Source organism: Mesocricetus auratus, unplaced genomic scaffold (genome assembly GCF_017639785.1).
Source record: "Mesocricetus auratus isolate SY011 unplaced genomic scaffold, BCM_Maur_2.0 Super-Scaffold_100025, whole genome shotgun sequence".
Taxonomy (NCBI): Eukaryota; Metazoa; Chordata; class Mammalia; order Rodentia; family Cricetidae; genus Mesocricetus; species Mesocricetus auratus.
Window position 1 is genome coordinate 17,890,850 of NW_024429206.1, and position 24,047 is coordinate 17,914,896.

At 45.9% G+C, this 24,047-nt stretch overlaps 1 protein-coding gene across 2 annotated transcripts in view; it reads left to right on the plus strand.

Moving 5' to 3' along the window:
* Positions 1 to 326: 326 nt before the first annotated feature.
* The window catches only part of Tmem132c (transmembrane protein 132C), a 288,371-nt gene continuing 264,650 nt past the window's right edge, over positions 327 to 24,047 (plus strand). For both annotated transcript variants that reach the window (XM_005080598.4, XM_013120888.3), the window contains exon 1: positions 327 to 527. In XM_005080598.4, coding sequence (XP_005080655.1) covers positions 422 to 527 — 106 coding nt within the window. In that variant the 5' untranslated portion in view covers positions 327 to 421. The remainder of the gene's footprint in view (positions 528 to 24,047) is intronic.

Here is a 24,047-nt window from a genome sequence, read left to right on the forward strand (position 1 = left end):
AACGCAAGGGTCCAGCTCCATCCTGCGTGGCGGGCACCTGGACAGAGTCGTCCTGCAAGATGTGGCTGCACGGAGGCAGAAAGCTTCAAGGAGGGGTCTCCGCGGCGGGAGGAGACGATTCCAAGTCCCTGACTTGCCTTGTTCCCTCCCCGGTTCTTGGTCCCCAGGCCAGCGCGCCCCGGGCCTCCTGGCTGAGTTAGCATCCTCCTTTCATCCTGCCGCGGGCGGGGCCGGAGGTGGGAGGATCCGGAGGGTTTAGTGGGCGGGCCCGAAGTGGGAGGGCCCGGGGGCGGGATCAGCAGGACCGCGGCTGCAGCCCGAGAAAAGTTGTCTGGACCCGCTCGGGAGCAGCCGCGGGAGCCGTAGCGCTGCCGAGGGCGGCCCCGGGCATGGGGCAGCCGGCGCGGGACCCGGGCTGGCGATGGGTGGCGTGACAGCGGGCACGATGCGCCCCGAGGGCGCGGCCCCGGGGTGGGCGGCGAGGTACAGGGCGCTGAGCCTGGTGCTGGCTGCGCTGATGGGCCAAGGTAAGGAGGGCGCTGGCTGGGATCGCGGGATCCCTCCGGGGCTGCGGGGGAACCAAGGCGCGGTTGGAGAGGATAACGCAGGTTGCGAGGGCTCCGGGTCCCACCTAGAGCATCCAATTCTCAAGACAGCGGGCCCCGACCACAGCTGTGAGCGATTGAGCCGCGACTAGAGATCCGCCACGGCAGCGCACCCCGAAACCCTTCAGCCTCCCTCCCGGAGAGAGGGGAGGCGTGGCTGTCGGACTCTGGGTCTGGGCTGCACCCTAAGTTCTACACGGAACTGCGCACCCCGGACTTGGTGCAGCTGCCGGGTGCGGGGAGGATCCCGGTTTCCCGCGGCCCCTTCCCCGGTTTTGAGAAACCCAGGACTTTCCGCCCCGCAGTAGACCAAGCGGTGGCGTTAGGAGCGTCAGGCCGCCCTGGTTTCCAGCAAGTCTGCTAACAGGCTCCCACTTCGGTCCTTTGCCCCGGGCCATGGGAACCAGGACTCTGCAGGTTTCTGGAGACTTGCGAAAACGGGCTGACTCAGGCTGGCCAGAGCTTCGCTGCTGCTGCTATGGTCGCTAAGTCGGATTATTACCCTTTTTTGGGTCCGGTTGTCGGCGGGCGGGGCTGAAGAACCAGAGCCTCTGGCTTCTGTCGCTTAGAGTCCCGGAGCCCCGGGGTGCGGTCAGGGAGCCCTGGCCAGGATCTCGTGAGCTGTAGGTTAAGCCCGGATGTTCTACGGTGTCCCTCCCGCAGAGAGACAGGTTCAAGAGCAGCCACGAACAGGGAGGAGACTGAGGTTCCTCTCTGATCTACCTGAGAGGATGTTAAAACCTCTCTCCAGTCGGTTGCCCCATGGGCTATGTTGGAAATGTATCCGGGGAGACAAGTTGCCAATTGGTGTTAAAAAGTAGAATTTGCTTTACAAAGTCTTTACTGCTCCATGTGAAACCGGGGGATGCCCCTTACTCGTGGAGCATTCCCCAGACAAGCCTGCCATACGTTATGCACGTTTATCTTCCTTCCAGTGGGTTCTGTTTCCCCAGAGCCCCGGGTAAACTGGGAGGGGGGGGTGGTCTTTCTGCCTTTATTGCAAAGGGTAGAAATTCAAGATCCTTTACCTGTATTCTGCTATTAACCCAGAGGCTGCTTTCAGCACACACTTCGCCGCGGATTCTGACCACCAAATAGCTTAATGGGTATTTAGAAAGAAAGAGAAAGAGACCCAGATTTCACTTGTGCTCAGAGGCTGTTATTGCAGTGACCGGTGTAGACCTTGGGTTGGCGATTGAAGGCTTTGGGGTGGGGCTGGCATGGTGGAGATTGCAGGGCTGGGAAAGCCCATGTGATGCAAAGCGCCCCCCTCTCCCCCAGGCACCTGGATTTGCTAGGTTTCACCGGGTGGGGCTCCTAAGATTGGTTCCTGAAGCCTCATCTGCCAAATGTGTTTTCACTTTGCAGCGTTGATCAAAAGCTCGCAGCTCATCCCAGTGTTGCGCTAAACCAGAATGATGTTTACTCTGTAGGATGTTGCATGTGTGTGCAAGCGGGTGTGTGTGTTCGCACCTGTGTGCAGAGGCAGGAGCCCAACCCTCAGTGTCTTCTGTGTTCTGTCTCCTCTCCTTGGTTTTGGGAGCAGGGCCTCTCACTTTGCCGGGAGCTCTCTCATTAGGCTATGCATTCCCCCTCTAGCCTGCGGACCCCTAACCTGCCCTCAAATGGCCTTCATTTGAGAAACTGCCTCCTCAGGTCTGGTGTTGCAGCCTGCTTCATCTGCCCCACTTTTCTGTTGTTTTCTAAGTCTGGGATTCAGATTCCCCAGGATGCACGTGCCTGCGCCTGCCACCAGCCATCTCCTGCACACGGTGCTTTACAGAAGCAAACACCTTCTCATCCTTGTTTAAATTCCCACTGTCTTACAAAATAACAACCTTGCCAGCAGGTCTTTGTACAAGGGTCGCTGTGTGTGTTTTTGGAACCCTGGAAAACCAAGTGTGTGCTTTTGACGCTTGATGTCGAAGCTTCACCGCTTACCGGGGATTGCTGAAAACACAGTTGTTCTTGGGAATTTCCATAAATAGGACAGAACATTGAAAACAGAGTAATTGCTCCCTGAGATTTAGACCCAACTTGAGCTGAAACATAGGCTACACCTGTCAGCCTTCAACGCAGGTGGGAGGGGCTGAAGGGCTGAGATCTCACGAGGGTTGCGAAGGCTTCAGCTCAGGTGTAGGGCCCCAGAGAAGGTTGACTAGAGATGCGCTCAGCTAGCCCACTAGGACCTGTTTGAAGGCCCGCAGTTACTTCGATGTGCACATGCCCAGGTGGACAGAGGCCTCCGTGGAGGTGTGGGCTGCAAGCTGTGCACATGGTACTGCCATCACACATGTCACTGCTGGTGCATAAAGCACGGGACACTCGAAACAGAGGAAGCTTTAGAGACCGGAAGTAACTTCAAGATCAGTTGCCCACTGAAGGAATGAAGTAAAGATGAATAGTTCTTTGGGATCTCAGCCCTCTGGGGATTCGGGGGACCTTGGGTCGAGAAGGGTTCTTTTCCCCTGTCCACAGCCATGCTGTCAGTGGGGACCAGGGGCTCAGCTCACAGGCACATCCGCCCGCCCTTTTCCCATCCATTACTCAGCATCCCCATCTGGTCAGCTTTCCAGAGGTCCCTGGAAACCCTACTTAGGATACACCATGAGGCTTAGACTTGCCTCAGTTCTTCCTCTAACCTGACTCTCAGCAAACATGGCCTGTCCACACGATGCTCAAAAAGACTGGGCAGATGGCCTGCATTTTTAATAGGAGAGGTCTCATATTTTAATTGAATAAAAATGCATCTTTAGTCTTAAAAAATGGAAGAAGCCATGTGAAAGCCCAGATTTGCGAAGTGTCTGCGTCGGACTCCTATGCCACACCACACAACTGCATAGAGATTTATGAGTAAATTACCAAACAAAAAAGATCTTGTTTCTATTTGCTATGAGTAGTATATAGTTTTTTAAATTTTATTGTTGTATATTAGTATTTTCCACCTAAAGTCTGTGCACCATGTGTGCAGTACTCATGGAGGCCAGAAGCAAAAGGTGTTGGATCCCTGGAACTGGAGTAGATTATCTTGAGTTACCTTGTGTGTGCTGGGAATCAAACCCTGGGGCTATCTGGAAAAGAGGCCAGTGCTCTTAACCACTGAGCCATTCCTTAAGGATTAGTTATCTTCTTTGTTCAAAAGTCATGTTTATTGAGGAAAAATTGCATACAGTGAAATTTTTCCCTTTAAAATATGTAGTTCTAAGTTTTAACAAACAAAAATAAATGTGTCACCTTTGGGATCACCTTCAGAAACCCTGTACCATCTCCTTCCATCCATCATTCCTAACACACTGTTCTTGGTCTTTGGACTTTTCCCATTTTAATAAAACCACCATAATGCATAGTCATTTTGCCCCAGTGGTGGGCATTCCTTTTTAATGCTGAATAAAATTCCCTTGAGTGGCTGCAACAGTTTTCTTGTTTCTCAAATGAAGGCCATTTGAAGGACTCGGGGCTTTAGCAATTATGAAAAACTTGAGAATATTCAGACAGGGTTTTGAAGTAGCATGGTTTGTTCCTCCTGGATAAGTATCTAGGCCTTGGAGTGCTGCCCAGTGATTTGGTAACTTTGGCATTTCGTTTTCCATCAGCTGGGTTATTTTGTATCATCTGCCGCCCATGGTATTATTGCTGTTTGTTTTGTCTGCCAGTTCCAGTTGCTGAGTAGTTTGTATTTCTTTGGGATTTTAAGACTGTTTTCTCTTGGTGTGTGCATGTATATGTGTGGGTGTACACACGTGGAGGTGAGAAGGCGACTCAGAGGAGTGAGTTCTCTCTTTTCTACCATGAGGACTCGAGAGGTAGAACTCAGGTTGTCAGACTTAGTAGCAAGTTCCCTTACCTTAAGCTTCTCGATGGTCCTTATTTAGGATTGTTTTTTAACTTTTTATGTTTTATTTACTTCTTTGAGGTTTCATTTATCCTCAATCTTCTGACAGATAAGGTGGAGTGTCCTTGGATTTCATGGCCATTCATACACCTCCTTTGGTAAAATGACCTTTTCAAATACTGCATGCCCACTTTTAAAAATTGGTTATTTTGTTTTTTGTTTCTTGCTTTCTACTTTTCAGGCAATTTCTGTGTTCTGGATGTGAGCCCTCATCAGACAGTGTCTGAAAGATGTTTCTGTCCAGTTATCCTATGAAAATTGGATTTCAAATTTTAATGAAAGTTTCTCTTAATAATTGTGCTTTTGGTGCCAAATCTAGAAAACCATTCCCTGAGCCAAAGTCACAAGAATCTCTGACCATCATCTAAGACTGGGGCCAGTGAATACATGTGAGTCCAGTGCCCTCAGAGGCCAGAAGAGGGCAGCAGATCCCCTGGAACTGTAGTTCCTCAAGGTTGTGAACTGTCATGTGGGTTCTGGGTACCAAATCCAGGTCCTTTGAAGAACAGTCTTTACTCTTAACCACTGGTCCATGACTCTAACCCCAAATCACTGTCTCTTATATATACTGGTGATGGTGTACAAAGAGCGTATAGTTGGGTTTCTTTTGTTTATCCACTCTGCTAATCTCTGTCTTTTAGTCATCATGTTTATACCATTTATATGTAATGTAATTGTCTGCATATTACATTAAGAGCTGACACTGTGCACACTGTTTCCCTTCATGTCCCTTCTGCTCCCTATTCTTCCCAAGTCTTTTTCTGCTTTAGGGTTAAGCATTTCCCGTGATTCTATTTTATCTCCTTGATGGGCTCATTTGCTCTTCCTATTCGGTTTTACACATTGCCCTAAGGTTTACAAAATGCATCTTTAATTCATCAAAGCTTACATTCAAGCTGCATTATACTGCTCCATAGGCTTTATACTAACCTTAAAAGAGTACATTTCCAGTATTTCTTTTCCTTTACATGAAATCATTTTGAAGTGCTTGCCCTCTTATGTGTTAGGTGCCACCAAGAGAATTGTTGATTAAGAATTGTTGCGGTATAGTTCCTAGAAGAGTGAAAAATCACATTTAATCGGCTCAGACTTGTTTCTGAGTAGTCTCTTTGGGCATGCTGATGCCAGTGTCCCTACAGGTCTTTATTCTTTCTCCTACCTTTACTCAGTTCACTTGCTTAAGCACCCTGGGGATTTAAAAGTTGCTGCCTCTAGGAGACAAGGAAGGTCAATACTAGTGTCTGAGTTAGCAAAATTTCCAAGAGAACGGGTTATGCTACTCTTCAGTGACCAACATCCCATCTTTTGCAACATACACACATCTTCTTCCCCATGACTGTTGTTAGTAATACAATAGGACTCTTTAATGGTTGGGATCCCAAAGTCATCAAGGATTTGATATCTTTTCTATATAAGATGCATGCTCTGATCTGTATTGAGAAGGGTCACTTACAGGCTTTTCGGTGGCCCTGAAAAGGGAGAGAGCCTCAGTTCTGCCCACTCCTAGAGGAACTGCTCAGAGAACCTAGGCCGTTAGCATCAGAAGCATCTAAGGCCTCAGAGGAGAAAGAAATCTGCAGTGCTGGGTCTCCTGGACACAGTATATGCAGTTTTCTGTAGGGTGCCCATGGCCATCAATTATGTCTGCCTCTCATGGGGGCACCACTGTTTAGATGCAGTGGGAGTTAGGGTCATTTTCAGTGATTTTTGTCTCTGGCTCAGGTTGTAGATTGTAGGAAATGAAGACTCTTAGATTTGGACTAAACCTGAACGTTCTCTCTCTCTCTCTCTCTCTCTCTCTCTCTCTCTCTCTCTCTCTCTCTCTCTCTCTCTCTTCTCCCTCTCCTTCTCCCTCTTCCTCTCCCCCCCCATCTGTGTGTGTGTGTGTGTGTGTGTGTGTGTGTGTGTGTGTGTGTATGTCAGAGTGGTCATTTTTGTTTTTTATAAGTTTCCCAGGTTTAAGGATGTCACTTATTGGTAGGAACTTGCCTGGTGTGTAAGGGACCCTGGGTCTTACAAAGCAAGCAAACAAAAAGAACTGTATAAAATCTTCAGTAATTCTACAGTGTAGATGGGCAGTGACTAGACCAGCCAGGTACACATCTGTCTAGAGTCAGATGAGACTGACTGACTGTCTGACACTCACAGGACCACCATGCATTTTTGATAGGAGTATCTCTCCCAGAGGGAAACCACAGAGACATTTGTTTCCAGAAGTGGGTGGGTGGATGCTCTAAGAAAAATCTATAGACATCCTTCTCCCAGCACAGAGACCTCATAGGCATGGCCATTACAATCAGCACAGTTCTTCCAAGCCTCAGATCTTATCTTGTGAAGCAAGGATCAGATCAACTTCTTATGTCTTCAGGACAGATATGTGTGAGCCTGAGGCACGTAGCATCTGTCTCCTAGGGCTGGCATGATAAAACACACAGTGGACAGCTTCTGTGCCACTTAATCTACAGCCTAAGATAGAGCATCTATTCTCTCTCAGCCAGAATCCTAAGTCAGGGTACTAGCAGGGTCAGACCTTTCCCTGACTCTCTAGGGAAGAAGCTTTCTTGACTCCTACAGCTTCTGGTAGCTCCTGTGTTAAGGCTTTAGCATCCACTGTTCAGCCTCTGTGTTCACATGGCTATCTTCTGGGAGGGACCCTTTCCCCTCTGTCTTTGTGTGTAGGGTGGGAGGGGTCACAGGGAGGTTACCTTGGGTGTAATTCCTCAGGTTAATTTTTGACATACCATCTCATTGCCCAGGACTCACCAATTAGGATAGACTGACTAGACAGTGAACCCCAGAGATCAACTTGTCTCTGCCTCCTCAGAGGAAAGCAAGCACAAACTGCCACATCTAGCTTTTCATATGGCTTTTGGAGATCAAACTCAGGTCCTCATGCTTGCAAGGCAAGCACCATACCAACAGAGCCATCTTTCCAGCCCCCTCTGCTCTGTAAGGATACTTGACATCAAGTGAGAATTCCACCCTAGTCCAGGATGTTTGCAGTTCTCAACATAATGGTGTCTATAGGACATTTTCCTAAATAAGGATGCATTCACAGGCTCTCGGAGGAGATGCATCTTCTGGGGCCACCAAACTATCACACGTAAGATGTTCAAAACACTTGCTGTTATAATTTGTGGTGTTAGCACCACCAGAACAAGAATCATGTAAGATAGTCTCGTCACAGCAAGATGTTTTCAGAGAGGCCTGAGAATGATGATGAAGCAGACAGAACAGTGAACTTGATGATTTCAGAAGGAAAAGAAAAGGCAGATTCAGTGAGAGGTGACCATCTGTCACAGACAACAGGGAGCCAGGGTTTATGTTGTCCCAAATACAACAGCCACCACTTCCATGGCTTCCCTTCCTAAACACTACTTTCCCCCTGAGTTTCTAGAGCCATCAAAGCAGCCTAGAGCATCCCCCAGGCTATGCCCCTTAATGAATTTTCTCATCAGTTCTTCAATGGACTCTGTTTGTTTTGCTAAACCAGTCCCCCAGCCTTTAATACCGCCTTTCCTCTATGTCTCCCTGCCTGGTCTGTGAACTCCTGACTGGGAAAATGTTGATGTAGTGTCACATGCCTGGTCATGTGGTGACCCATTCGCAATTTTGTGAGGCAATAAGGGTTTCTTATATTCTCAAACTAAAGAAACTTTGAAGACTGTCCCATTATCCAGGACACACATACATATATGTGCACACACTGCCAATTTCTGCTCTTACTATTTGATTACATTTTAGCAATGATTTTTAGAAAAGCAACAACAAGATAAACAAGAAATCTTGCACCATAAAAAGAAGTTAAACACAGAGAGAGAGAGAGAGAGAGAGAGAGAGAGAGAGAGAGAGAGAGAGAGAGAGGGAGAGAGAGAGAAAGAGAGAGAGAGAGAGAGAGAGAGAGAGAGAATCAGCCTTGGAAATATTGTTTCATCGTTTTTGTTTCCATGGGAAGCAATGACTGTGTTTAGCTACTGAGGCGGTTTCCCTGCACCTGCCTGGTGATGACCTGTGAATAAATGCTGAGTTGTCCAGTTTTTCAGTTATGCATCTTTATTTGAATAAGTCAAATATCCCAACTTCTCGTCCACATCAGTGTGTTAGTACCGATAACTGAAGGATGCTTGTGGCCTTCAGACCCAGTTGGACCCAGGAACCAAGCAGCGTCACAGGACACTCTTTACCTCCTCTGAGTGGCTTTGTTGTCATGATGGGACAGTTTGCCTCTGTCACCTGAAGCTCACCTGACACTTAGGTTCCTTCTGTAGGGCACTTCCATCCCAAAGACATTGACTTACTAAGTGACTGAGAATTTCCAGAGTGAGTCACTTGACAATAATTACCCACATTTGAGTCTTTCCATGTGGCAAAGGGAATGGGAATTTCTGATCGGCCAGATCAGTCTCTGGAACTTGAGACACAAGCATAGCTCCATTTTAATCCCTAGGACAGAGAGTAAGAAAGGAATAAAGATGCGCAGAGATTTGAGGCTGAAGAGATATCTCAGGAGTCAAGAGCATATGCATGCATTCCATTCAGGCAAAACATTCATGTGCATAAATGTTTTCTTTTAAAAAAGGATGCTGTTGGCCGAAGGGAACTAGATAATCAGGGTTGAAGTCAAGTGTCTCAACAACCAGCAAAGGAACAACAGCCAAATGACACTGTCAAGACAGGAGAAGCCCCTTCCAGGGGGCGGAGTCAGCTGGATTCTCATGTTTGTGAATAAGGAGCCACTTCATAGGGGTCTCCAGGAACTTTGGAAAGGTTCAGCCAGTAAAGTTCTTGCCGCAAGAGATTGAGAACTGAAGACTGATTCCCAGAACGCACATAGAAAATCCTCTATGTAGAGGTCCTCACTTGTAATCCCAGTGCCAGGGAGGCAGATATGGGAGGATCCGTGGGCCTCACTCTTGACATATGGCTTGGCCAAATCTGTGAGTTCCAGGCCATTAAGAGACCCTGTCTCAAAAAGGAAATGTATCTGATAGCTGAGGAATAACACCCAAGATTGACCCTCTGGCCTCTTCATGTAGGCAGGCACACATGTGACCAACCACATGAAGTTACATACCCACATGGGGACACGGGGACACACACACACATACACACACACACACACACACTCCCCCATCACCCAAAATATCTCCCACTCAGAGTGTCCTCTTTGCTTTGGAAATCATTCATTCATTCATTCATTCATTCATTCAATCATTGACCCGTCTGGCATGCTCAAACTCTGGCTGTGGGCCAGGCTCTCCATCGCTGACCCCCTCCCTACAGAATGGAAGGATCCCTCTTTCCCAACTCCCCCCTCTCCCACCCAGGACTACAAAGGACTCCCGATGGGATTCCTAAAGCCTTGGCTACATACTGCAGCCCCCAAGGCTCCCCTCTGCCATCCTCACCAAGCGGAGACACGTACCCTGTGAACAGTCTCCATCTAGGGCGATTTGTTCTGCCCCAGGTTCGTGTAGCATCTCCAGTTTTCTAAGTAGCAGTGTGTTCTTTTCGTTTAGCTTATGTAAATGTTTTGGGTCAGTACACAGCCCCAGGTTCCCATTTCATTAATGAATTGACTCGCAGCAGACTTTTCTCATTTCTCCTCAAACCCAAACATTTTCATCTTGTGTACACAAGTTCTGTTAACAAGCACCCTTTCCTAACTGGAATCCACCCCTGCCTTCTGATGCCCAGTTGACCCCCTGGCTATGGCTATGTGAGGAGAAAGGCTTAGTGGCTATGCTTAAGAGGTCCCTGACTAGCTTTGGAGGCACACACACACACACACACACACACTCACTCCTGAGGTCTTCAGTTCTGCAATGGCTAATTTTATGGATCAATATGTCTGGACAACAGAGCCCAGATATTTGATCAGACATTATTCTGGGTTTTATTTATCTGTTTTTTTCTAATTTTAAAGAAAATTATTTTGAATTTCTATTTAATTTTAACATTTTGAACTTAGTGTCTACTTTGGTAGACTTTGAGTGTATATGAGGTTTTCGTGGACATGGGTGGGCCCCATTCAGGGAGGTGAAGTCCTCATTATACCAACAGAATGGCTTCCCCCACAAAGGCCAAGTTGGGATTTTGAACTACAGTTTTGGACTTTCCCTGCTGCTGGCAGCTATTGACCCCAGCTGCTTCTGCCTTCATGTGAGTTGGTTGCTCAAGATGAGTCTCCCTGTCTACACCCACTGATTCTGATCCTGGATAGCCTTGGCTAACAGAGGGTCCTCAGGGACTGGGTTCTAGGAAGGATGTTTTTCTCTTGGGTGTCTCATTCCTCTGTTCTCAAATAACATCATCACTTGAATTTGGGGCTGTTGCTTTCTTCCTAAAGGAAAACCAGCCAAAATGGACAGTCCTTTCTTCTAAATTCCCACCACCTTCAGGCAGTACCAGCTGCCTCTGAGACTGGAAACCTCCCACGCAGCCAATTCACAGGGTCACATAATTGTATGTCCTTTGCCACAGCCTCACAGAGGCTCCCATCATATTAACAGCCAAAGCTGCGGTGAACTGCAAGCCACTCCCAATGGGCTTCGTTTTTCTTAAAAAACTAAGATGGTCTCTTACAAAGCTGTAACAAACCATTGAAATCAGGGAATTCTCATCCCTCTGATACCCTATCTGATCCTCAGACCCAAGGTACTGCTTGCTGTGGTCTTAGTACTGTCCCTTGTAACAGTCAGTCAAGCTCAGAACTCCGTGTGCTTTTTAGTTGTCCTGGTCCCTTTTCATTTGTTACTTATTTTTTGTTATGTGTACACCGGATGCATATGTGGATATGCACCTGAGTACAGTGCCCACAGAAGCCAGAAAAGGGCATTGGGTCCCCCAGAGCTAGAGTTACAGGTGGTTATGAGCTTCTATGTGGGTGCTGGGAACTGAACTCTGGTCCTCTGGAAGAGCTGCTGGTGCTTGTAACCACTGAGCCAACTCTCTAACCTTGTCATGTTTCTTTATTTTTCTCAGTGTTCCTTTGACTTCCATGACTTTGACACTGTAGAAGGTGCAGGCTAGTCTTTTTATGACCATAGTGGCTAATCTTCATTGTCAATATGACTGAATTTAGAGGTACATAGAAACACATGTCTATGAGGGAATTGTCATGGAGGTTTGCCTGAAATGGGAAGACTTGCCCACTCCGGGTGGCACCATCCCATATGCTGGGGTCTTGGGTCGTGTCAAATGGAGAAAGTGAGCTGAGCACTAGTGATCTCCTCTCTGTTTTCCCTGACTCTGGGTGCAATGTGACCAAATGCCTCATTCTCCCACCTCCGTTCCTTCCCCACCTTGATGGGCTGTCCATCAAGTTGTGACTGCTGTCATTTATCAGGCTACACAAGTAAGAACATTCCCTTAAGGAAATGCCTACTCTGGCTGCTTGATCAAAGTGATCTCCTCCAGGCTCCCTTGCTGTGAGATCTTCTAAATCATTTTTTAATCAATACTTACATTTTGTGGTGAGGGTATATGGAGACTCCAAATATGTCAATTCTTGGTTGAATGCCAGGTTTTCATTTTGAGCCCAGATTCTTTTTGTACCTATCTTTATTTTATTACCATTCCTGTTTATTTTGATGCTTAAAATATCTTAAATTTGGTCATGGAAGCCATTTTTACAGTGTTGTCTGTGTCATTTTGACAGGTCTTCATTTTTCTTGAAGCTGTCCTACTTTCTGGATATAAGATGTTCCAGGCTTATCTGTACCTTCCCTGTCTTGGCTCAGTTACATTTATTGTTGAGTGGTCTTTAGAAAATAAAATCTCATGTCCACATGTGTTGTTTGCTGCTAAGTGCTCCAGCCCCAGCCTGCAAAGGAGGAACCATAACACTGCTTTTAAGTCCCCAGAGTAGCTGGTTCCCATCTCTGCCATTAACCACTACACTGAGTGGAAATGATAAGGCATTATTAGTGTCCCATATTTGATTATCACATGGTGTCACAGCACTGGAACCCACACATATTACGGTTCCCATCGCTCCTGGTTGGATTTAATTGTCAACTTGACACAGGCTGCAGTCATCTGAGAGGAAAGCCTCAATTGGGGAGTTGTCTAAATCAGATTTGCCTGTTTGGCATATCTCTTGAGGGGTCATCTTGAGTTTTAATTGATGCAGGAGAGTTCATTTCACTGTGGGGAGCACCATTCCCTAGGCTGATTGACCCGGGCTGTATAAGAAGGCTAGCTGAGCATGAACCTGTGATCAAGCAATGCTCCTCCATGGTTTCTGCTTCAAATTCTTTCTTGAGTTTATTCCCCAACTTCCCTCAATGATAGACTATGATTTAGAAGTGTAAGACAGAAAAGCCCTTTCCTCCCCTAAGTAGCTTTGAGTTATTGTGTTTTAATACAACATCTAAACGGAAGCTAGAACATTATCTAGTCTGCATGGCTAGAGCTGGAAGAGTAGTCTTCCTAGAAGAAGAAATGTGTTGGCATCAGAAGAAGACAGAGGAATGGTGAGCACATTGAGTTGATGAACACTGGGCAGGACCACAACACACTTGACAGACAGTATGGATTGAGTGGCAGTGGATGAGTCAGAGAGAGCAAAGGCTAAGGAGGAATGCCATTGCCAACAAATAGTGCTGACTTCTAGGTAGTTCAGAAACTTCTCCAGGTCTGCCAGTGATTAATAGGATTTCTCTTTCATTAAAATGCTTGACTCTGTGTTTCTCAACCTCGCCAAACTGCCATGCTGACATGGGGGAGTGGTGTGTTAGGCAGGAGTTCTTGCCTGCAGCATGCTGTCTCCAAATAATGCCAACCCAAGTGGCTCCCAACATTGCTACATGTACCCAGGGCAAATGTACAATTGTGTCTTCAGCACTGTCTAGTATGCATAAAGAAATTACTTAATCAAAATAATTTTAGATATTTTAGAGAAATTGCAAAAATAATAAAAAGAATCCATATGCTTTTCAACTTTTTCTCCAGATCAATTTCTGTACACCACTGCACATGTCTGTATATGGATTTCTGCAAAATTTTCTGAACTGCTAATAAATAGGTTGTCCCAATGGGATCCCTTGAGAGTGAATGTACTTTCTGAGACATGTGCATTCTCTTACCTAACATCACTGTGATCAAAACTACCCATGTCCCCATTTGACATCAACAGTTTTTCTGTCTGTGTCATTTACAGCAAATGTTTTGACTCTGGATTCAGCTCTGTTCTCACACTGCATCTGGCCCGTGACTCACCTGTGTCTTTTTATCAGACGAGCTTCCTAGACTTGGTTTTGTCCTAACTCTTATGGGCTTGGACAGTGAAGGTCAGTGTTTGGGAAGAATTCCCACACCTGATCCAAATCTATTTGAAAATGAACCTTTGAACATGGAACTCTGGATTTGGGAGGATACATATCCAGTGTCATCTTAATGTCCATAGTGACCCTGCAGGACCTGCTCATAGGACACTGAAAGAAGCCTTCTTTCCTCTGTCTCTTCCTCAGAGCTTCTGGGAATCAAAGCACCAGGAGCAGTGAGTGCCCCCCACCATGGTTCTTTTCTCTTCAATATTCAGTTGCTGAGACAGGTCTCACTATGTAGCTCTGGCTGACTACACCTGACTATGTAGACCAGGGTGGCCTTGAACTCACCTGCCTCTGAGTGTTGAGATTAAAATCATGTGCTACCATGCCTGACTCAAGGTGGGAATTTTAACAGGACTTTCTGACCAAGGAGCCATGACAGGAGACTCCACATAACGGTCAAGTGACTTCTTACATGTTGGTGGATCAGTACCAACTTTGGTCTATAAAGTCTGGTATGCCCCAGCTTAGAGATGAGACTTAAGAGAAAAATCTTTAATATAACTGCATCTTTCTGGTTTCTACTCTTCAGGAGAAAATGCACAGCCAGTGCTTGTATGAAAATATGTGTGTGAACACACACATATACATGCATACTCACCTAGACTCATGCATGCATTCATGCACACACACACACACACACACACACACACACACACACACACACACACAAATGCATGAAGGTATCACCTCACCAGCCATTAGCTTTTGGACATGAGGGAGCTGAAATGGAGGTATAGAAATTACTTTTGTTTTTTTACGTCCCCAGCTCCATAGCACAAGGTGCTGTGAGTTCATCTGTCTGACTGAATAACACCTTTGATGTCTTTATTTAGTTTGATGATGGCTTCTGTGTTTTCTCCAGAAACATAGGGGCTTAGTTTTAAAAGTTCAACTGAAAACACACACACACACAGGGGGTGGCATTTTGGAGAACAGAAAGCATGTACAGGATGCTACACTTAAAGACCCCCACCTTCAAAGACAAAAAATTACCTGTAACTCACATCCTATTTTCTAATTCTCAGTCGCCCTCTAAAGGCCCTTAGTGATTTTTACGCCTTTCTGTCACAGGCACGTCCACTGGCTTCACACAGTTTTTCTCTGTTCTAATCTTCTCATCTGAGCTCAGCCCCAAGCAGTCATTTCCATAAAAGCCACTGTTTTACATACTAATTGCATTTCTGAAAAAAAAAAGGCATTGAGATAAATACATCAGTTATAACATGTTTAAAGGTCCTTTTGTGTTTCCTCCCACATATCTGCAATGGCATACTTGGGCAGACCCTGGCCTGGGGCCCAGGTGCAGATGGAGCAGGCAGATCCAGTGTCAGCTGCTTCCTCTCCACCATCGGACCTCCAGACTGCATCCTCTGTCAGAACTTTGAAGGAGGACTTTCAGCAGAGAGGGTATTCTAGTTTCATTTCTGTTGCTCTGATAAAAAGCAACTTGGGGAAGGAAAAGGTTTGTTTCATCTTACAATTCCAGAGCATGTCAGAGCAGGAACCCAAAGGCACGCATGTCATCACCTCCAACCAAGGAACTCAGTTGGCCATGGAAATGCAGAAGGATATGGAGGATGCGGCAGATAAGGCTTGCTGTCTCACTCACTGAAGTGCACTCAGCTGGCTTTCTTCTATGACACAGAAACACCAGCCTAGGGAATGACACCACCCACAGTGGGCTGGACCTCATACAACAATTTCCCATAGACTTTCCCATAGTCCAGTCTGACCCAACAGTTCCTTAGTTGAGGTGTCTATAGGCTGTGTCAAGTTGACAGTTAAAGCTAATCACAACAGATGGAAAGAGTTTTCTGAAGTCCTTTGAAAGCCTGGGGGGTGTAGATTAGTGGCAGAAGACTTGATTGGCATATGCAATGTCCTGGATTCAGTCACCATGAACTCCACCGCCACCTTTACATACACCAAAACACACACAACAGATATACACTTATAGACACACAAACACAGTCATACACACAGGGTGTCACATGCACAGTCTCATACACACATGGGGGAGGGATGAATGATAAATTATCATGCCAGGAGGTCAACCATCAAGGTGGTACTCACCCAGTCAAGCATTAACTAAAGATATTTAAGCTTAAGTCAGTCAACATTTAATTCAGCATGTCCTGACTTTGAGCATCTATGCCTTTTCTGACTAAGTCTGCAAACCCAGAGACTCTTCCCTGCTGCTTCTCCCAGAGGCAGACACCCTGTTGCTTCGGGACCAGGTGTGCTGCCTTCTACAAACTATGAGAACAACAAATACATGAACTTCGTATTGCTGGGCTTTATTTTATACAGAACACAAGTAATTTCTCATTTTATGGAAAATATCAAAGGTGTTTTTTAATGTTCAGCATATCCAAGGAGTCTGATGTACACACATCATATCCTCAGTTTGAAAACTGATAGGTTTAGCATTTGAAATTAGACACACAACTATCAGTGCCATTGGTGAGAGTACTGCCCCTTCTGGTGAAGTAACATACTGCAGACTTTAGATATGAGTGTGGTGGGGCAACTTTATTAAGGGTGGGAGTGTTGGCTGGAAATATGGCTCAGGGGTTAAGAGCACTTTTCTCAGTCCTGAGGACTTGGGTTTGAATCTCAGCACTCCTATAAGGGGTTTTTACAAACACACATAACTCCATTTTCAACAGAGCCAGCATGTTCTTCTGGCCTTCACTGTACCCCCATCAAACCACACACACACACACACACACACACACACACACACACACACACACACACACACATCAAATCCTATTTTTTTAGAAACTGGGATTCTTGAGGGGTGTTTTTATGTTCTAAGTCTGCTTCAGGATTTCAAGACTCTGAGAACAGAGTCTTGTGGTCACTCCATTGGTGGAAGACTTTGAAGACCAGTCCCTTCTCTGCTGTGTGCACCGTTTTATCCTTGTGATTCAGGGTTTCCTACCCACCCACTATCCACCAGCAGTCCCTCATCAGCATGAGACCCAAAACATCTTCACTCCCTGATAGATGCCCCTGTTTTTGGTGGGCCATGGTTAGAGATGAAGCTCACAGCTGCTCACAGTTATCACAGGCAGACCATTGTAGAAGAGGATGCGAGAGAAGCAGAAACAGGAAGGAGACAATGACCCTGGAGGGAGTTTCTTCGCTTCCATCTTCCACAGGTTTGGATGAGGATCACGCAGCTAGATGACATGCCTTCTGCCCACGGATGCTGGGTCCAGTCTATGGCTCCATCCCCTTCTCCGGGTTCCTCCTAGCTCACGGGGAGCATTCCCTCCGGGGCCCCTTTGCCTTCTGGCTTCTCCACCTGAATCTGCTGAGGCCGTAGAAGATAAGAATGCAGGATATTACGGTGGCTACAGTGCATTCATTTCCACCTCCGTTCTGCAGCTCTTACCACTGGTGGGCCGTGGCGGCGTCTTCTCTGGCTCCAGCTGCCTGAAGCAACTCTTCTGCTCACATCTCATTTTGCTCTCCGCAGTTGGCACTGGCCCCCAGAACCACCACCATCTCTGTCCCTCCTCCCGGAGGGCTGGCAGTGCCCCCCCACAGTAGTTAACATCCATCATCTTGATCTTAACTCTTTCATCGCTGTATAGTCTATGTCCCCATATTCAAACTCCTCTGTTGAGGTTACTAAAGCATTACTTTTTTTTTCTGGCTAGACTCTGACAAAATAGCTCTTTTCAATTCCTCATGTGCATGTTCAAGATTGTAGGCAGGAAATTCATGACTGATAGAGCTGCAAGGAAAAAAAAAACAAAACAGAAGATCCTTGGCCATAAAGCCCACCTCTCTACCAGATCCTAGCGTACACAATGGGGAATGAGCCAGCCTTCCCCACCCAGCACCTGTTTTCTAGCAATTGAATGGGATTTTGCCAGTCCTTTTCCTAAACACCTAGTGGCAACACAGATGTGGGAAGTACAGTTGCCAGTACTTTTGTAAGTCGCATCACAGGACATTATATTTCTTACAGGCCTAAATTTGGTAATCTCTGTCCTTATTGTAGTCCTACTATGCCAGGAACATTTAGACACTTTATAAATGTCTATATTATTAGTAATATGAACCATGGGCATGACACAGTAAAACCAACTTTGTGGATATTGCTATTGAGTTTCTTGTGAAACCTAAATTCACTTTACCTGGGGTTGGAGAGGTGGCTCAGTTGTTAAGAGCACTGGCTGCTCTTGTTGAGAAGCAAGGTTCAGTTCCCAGCACCCACACAGTGACTCACAAGCATCCCTACACCAGCTCCAAGCGATCTGATACCCTTTTCTAACCTCTAGGGGCACAAGTCATCCATGTGGCACACATGCATTCATGCAGACAAAACACTTGTACACAAAAAAATAAATCTAAAAGAGGAATAAATTAAAAATCAATTTACCTGGTAGTTCAATAGTCTTTCTGTGTGTGGGGGGGGTGGTTTCTATGCCAAATTTCCATACAATACTATTTAGAAATTTTATTATTCTTATGTGTATGTACATGTGCTTTTATATGAGTTTATGTATACCACACATAGTCAGAAACCACAAGAGGGTATCAGATCTCCTAGAACTAAAGTTATAGACAGTTATTAGCTACACTCTGGATGCTGGGAACTGAACTCAGGTCCTCTGCAGGAGCAGCCAATGCTTTTTAACCACTGAAGCCATCTCTTAAGATTACAACAGTATCATTGTTTTAAGGAACCATCATTTTAGAAAGCCTGAAAGATAGATAATCTTTGTAGAAGCAGTAAGGATTTATGTCTATTTCATGCCTTGATCCTTCCCTGCCCAGGGAACGCAGAGGGTATTTTTAAAAATCCAAGTTGTATTAGTTTTCTCATCTTTTTAACAAAGCACCCAACAGCAGTGACTTATAGAAGGAGACGTCCACATTGGCTTACAGGTTTGGGGATTACAGTTTGTGGGCAGGAGCAGCTTGGTCCATGGTAAAGATAGTTTGTGACTCTCTGTTTTTCTGTCCTATGGACCAGGAAGCCTATCAAAGTGTTCAGGAACAGTATAACAGCAAAATCCCATCCCGTAACATCTACCAATGCCACCCAGGGACCAACACCTACAAAAAATGGCACCAGGACTTGAGGCTGGAGCCCTCAGACATGACTCGTTTGAGATCTGAACTTTAACATAGTACTAGCCACCCCTCCAGAGGGTTCCCCAGCTTGAGCCTATCTCCCAACCTCTCCAGACAAATTAGTTCTCAGATATCTCTGCCATATAGATACTGTTGTTCTCTTACAAATTTAGCTAAGTGGTTAATGAAATCCGGTGATGGTTAGTAAAACTCACATGGTACACCGATTTTACTGCTTATAGTGAATACAAAATTAAATACCCATCAGCCTTCATTTTAAAGTTTTCTGAGTTTACATTGTCCACAGAGAAACCTGAAACATCTATTCATTTCTGGAGCACGCATCTTACACAATTGAAAAGAAGACATGGGTATCTCAGTGTGGCCGTATATTTGTTATGAAACAGGACTCACTGCTTCTTCTTCAGAAAGGATTTTCTTTTTCTAAAAGATGAAGGCAAGAGCATTAGCCTTGGGAAGACATCTTTCTTGGAACTCCCAATCTCCATTTTAAAAAGTGGATCCCGTCTGTAAACTTCTGGTTATCTTATTGTTGCTTTTGTTTCTCTACCTTGTGAGGTCATGGATAATTCTTTTGGACAAAGGAGAAAAGAAGATATAGAAGATATTCCTGTAACAATACTCCTCACTCACAGCAAACCAGAGTGTGACTCTCCTGCATCTTCCTTGTCACCTCCCTAGGTTTTATTGTGTTAGCAATTCTCTCCAAAGCTCAGATCCTATTTAATTATTCATGGTGCTGTAATGTTTATGTGATCCGAGTAATTATTGTAATTATGCATTGTGAATTTTCATAATTAATGACCTCACTTGGATTTCATTTGGCACGGAATATTTCCAAAAGGGATTCAGATGGGGGAATCTCCCAGGGAATCAGAATGAAACAAACACGATGGACTAGCTTGGGTTTTCAAAAATTGGTGGGAGCCTTAGACCTTCCTCTTGAGGAGCAGTGGTAGATGGCTGCCTGAGTAGTAAGGAGGCGGGATCAATTGGTGGAGTGTTCTAGGGGCTCCTGATGCCCCAGCTCAGCACCTTCTGGGAGCCACCCACACAAAGCTGCTCAGAGGTGGTCTAGTAGAGCATGCCTGGTCAACCAGTAGGACCTCGATACGGAAACAGAAAATGGTCTCTTCTCATGGTGATTTTGACTGAGTCTGTGGCTTCAGAATCAGCTGAAACCACCAATGCAGCCACCAACCCCCAGTGGTGTATGACAGCAGGATGACCAATCCAGTGGCACAGTCCTCAGTTCTGTCCCCTTCCCTAGTTCTGCAAAGTGTGGCATACCAGTCGTTTGGAAGTGGCTGACAGTCATATGAGCATGGGATATAAGCACGTGTTTTGTTTCTGATGTTTTCCTTGGTCCATTTGTTGAGCTGCTGCAAATAGAATACCAGGACCTTGGCAACTTCAAAACAGATTTTGTACCCCACAGGCCTGGGGTTTGGAAGTCTGAGAGCAGGTCCCATCATGGCAGGGAAGTTGCAAGCAGCAGGAGCTTGAGAGAAATGGCCACATTGCATCTGCATTCAAGAGCACAGGGCAGTGAATTAGCACATGCCCAGTGCTCAGCTTGCCTTCCCTATCAGTCCAGCATCCCCTGCCATGGTTCCACCCACAAAGGTAGGTAGGGCTTACCATTAATCAAAATAATTATCCATAGAAATGCCCACAGGCCAACCAGATGCAGACAGTTCTTAATTGATTCTCTTACCAAGTGAGTCTTGGTTGTGTCAAGTTGACAATTAACAATCATAGATACTCAGTCCCATCCCAAGGACTCCAGTCTGTCATTCGGTCACTTCCCCAAAGCCCCAGCTCCTGACACCATTACCTTGCGGATTAGGTTAGGATTTCAATATGATCCAACAGACATTCAGATCACAGCAATGCCGTGGTCGTATTTTAAATATTTCATTTTAACGCCTCACTTCCTGATTTCCATCCGAGGAACCGATGTTTACTGCACATCCCAAATCCCTTGCCCTTGTTTCCCTCTTCACAAAGACATCTCTCTCTCTCTCTCTCTCTCTCTCTCTCTCTCTCTCTCTCTCTCTCTCTCTCTCTCTCTCTCTCTCTCTCTCTCTCTCTCTGTGGCAGGCTGCTGTGAGAGTGAGGCAATTGTCTGTGCCCCAACCCTCCCTTGTTACAGAGGATACCAAGGAAGAAGAAAAGGAATGGTGACTGTCTGAATGCTCTGACACCCAGGGCTCCTTTCTGATGGGTGCAATGGAGCCCAACTTCATGTCTTGTGTTCTTTCCACCCTAGGCTAGTCAGATGCCTTCCAATTCCCTCGAGGAGGAGGCAACTGAAATAAAATAGAAAAAGAAATGAAATCTGAAGGAGAAAAATGGGGAGAAGGTAATACCAGGAGAGAGAGGAGGTAGAAAAGGAGGAGGAGGAAAAGCTGGGAACCCCTACCTCCCCACCCTGTGTCCTCCAGTCTCATTTGTCTTTGTAGAATGCAAAGCCTTACCTAGACAAGCATTAGAAAGCATGCTTTCTAATAGTTGGAACCACATCCTGGAGGTCCCTGGGTAGGGGTGGGGAACAGGTACAATCAGCATATGAAGATTTAATGTTCTTTGAGGCTCATCTCTCTCCCCCCTCCTCTTCCTGCTTCCTTCTCCTTCCCTCTCTCTCCCTCCCTCCCTTGCTCCCTCTCTTCCTCCCTCCCTCCCTCCCTCACTCTGTGTGTGTATCGTGTGTCTGATGCTCATGTGTGTGGTGCGGATGTATATAAATGTTTGTATGTGTGTATCAAACACAGGTTGACTTCATGTGCCTTCTGCCATCACCGCACCAACGTATTTACTGAAGCAGGATCTCTTGCCGAGCTTGGGGCTCACAGATATAGCTACGCTGACTAGCCAGCTTGCCCTGAAGACCCCCATCTCCACCTGCCAAATGTTGGGATCACAAGATCACCAAACCTATCCTGTTTTTTATGCAGGGGGTGCCAGGCATCTTAACCCTGGTACTCATACATGTGTAGCAGACATTTTATTCACTGAGTGACCTCTCTAGCCCAAGAAACATTTCTTTAACTGAGGAAAAAATCTCAACCTCTGTAGGTTCCCTATCATTGTGTCGTGCATTACAGAGAATTAGAATAGCATAAAGACTTAAGTTGGGTACCACTTTGAAAGTCCTGGATTTAAGGGAGCCTTCCCAGACTTAGATGTGTTTCCTAATGCACTCTGTGGTCTTAGGAAGGAATTAATTTAATCTATTCTGGATGTAGGGGATGCAGGTGCATCTTTCTTTTTTTTCTAATTGCGGTGAGCATATACTAGGTCCCCCCCCCCTCTTTGAACATAGAGGATTCATTAGAGAGGTCTGCTTTTAGGGGCTGAACTGGCCAGCGTTTCACTTGACCGTTGCTTGGAATGAGTGGTAGCAAACAGAATAAGCAGCTGCAATGAAGGGGATAATGTGGTATCGACTGTCTGTCTCTGGTTAATTTTCTGTGGTTTGAACACCATGCAGACTTGGCTGGATGTGATGCCCCCTCCAATTCCAGGGCCAGTGGCTGGAAATATTATAGGTTTGTAAACTCAGAAGGGCTTTCGTGTGCAACCAGATTTACTTAAAGTCATAAATGGATTATTGGATTACCCCTCAGCTATGCCTCTGAGTGATTTATGGCCTCAAACATGGTTTGGGGGCCTATAATAAGCTTCCTGGCTCTTCAGAATAGTGGGTGGTTTGCCTTCATTAATGTCCAGTCTCCCCGTATTGAGTTCTTCTACTTTTCTGGCTGCAAATGCTGCATTGAAGGATCCTGATGTGATCTATTCATATTCTCTTTCTCCATCTCTCTGTGTGTCTGTCTGTCTCTGTCTCTATCTCTGTGTTTGTATCTCTCTGTTTATCTCTGTGTCTCTCTCCCTCCCTCTTTCTCTCTCTTTCTCTCCTCCTTCTCCTCCTCCCCCTCTTCTTCTTCTCCTCCTCCTTCTCCTTCTACTACTACTTCTTCTCCTCCTTCTTCTCCTTCTCCTTCTTCTGCACAATAACAACACTCCTGGTGAGCAGGGCAGACATTCAAATTTTTTTAGGATTCAAGATTATGCCTTTTTTGTTTTGTTGTTGCTGTTTTGTTTTTGAGACAGGGTTTCTCTGTGTAGCCTTGCTATCCTGGAACTTGCTTTGTAGACCAGGCTGGCATCAACTTACAGAGATCTACCTGCCTTTGCCTAACCTAAACCCCGAGTGCTGGGATTAAACTGCCTGGCTGACGTCCTATTTTTTTTCTTAACCCTCTGATAGCTACATGTTTGCAAAGAAAAACTCAAAATATCATGACTTGTGTTGATATGATGTAATCCTCTACTCTGGGGTTGAGCTACTCCATGTTAGACTCCAAGCTTTGCATAACCAATAAGAAGGTCCTTCCTGCCCTACCTACAATTCGGCATTGATGACGTGGGCAGACATATGGCAGAAGAAGGAAAGTCTGACAAATGGTTTGCCTTGCATGACTTTAGCACCAGCTGCTTATGTCCCTTCCTGGCCAGCCACCTGCTGTACTGTGGTAAAGACGCCTATGGTTGGTGCTGGTTGGGGGCCTGCTCCTCCCTGTGACCCAAGCATTAAAGATCAGAATCCAGTGTGTATTTCCAGCCCAGTGGCCTGCCTTTCCTCTACCCCAGGTGGCTTTAGAACACTAGTTTGTCAACCTTCCTAACACTGCAACCCTTTAATACAGTTTCTCATGTTGTGGTGATCCCCAGCCATACAATTATTTCATTGCTACTTCACAACTGCACGTTTGTTACTGTTATGAACTGTAATGTAAATACCTGATATGCAGGATATCTTATCTGTGACCCCTACGGGGCATGGGCCATAGGCTGAGAACCACTGCTTTAGGGTGTTGACAGAAAGTTTCTTGAAGAACATACAGCTAGCTGTGTTACCTTTCCCTCTGAACACTGAGGCCTCTTCCTTTGCTCTCTGGATCAATCCAGACCTCTTATGAGCTACGGCCTCCTCCAGTCTCTACTTCCTCAGCCCCATCCTTCCTCCTAAGCCTGGCCCCTTCTCCTTTAACTTGACAAATGCTCTTCCTCTAGGACATTTCCTTCTTTTGT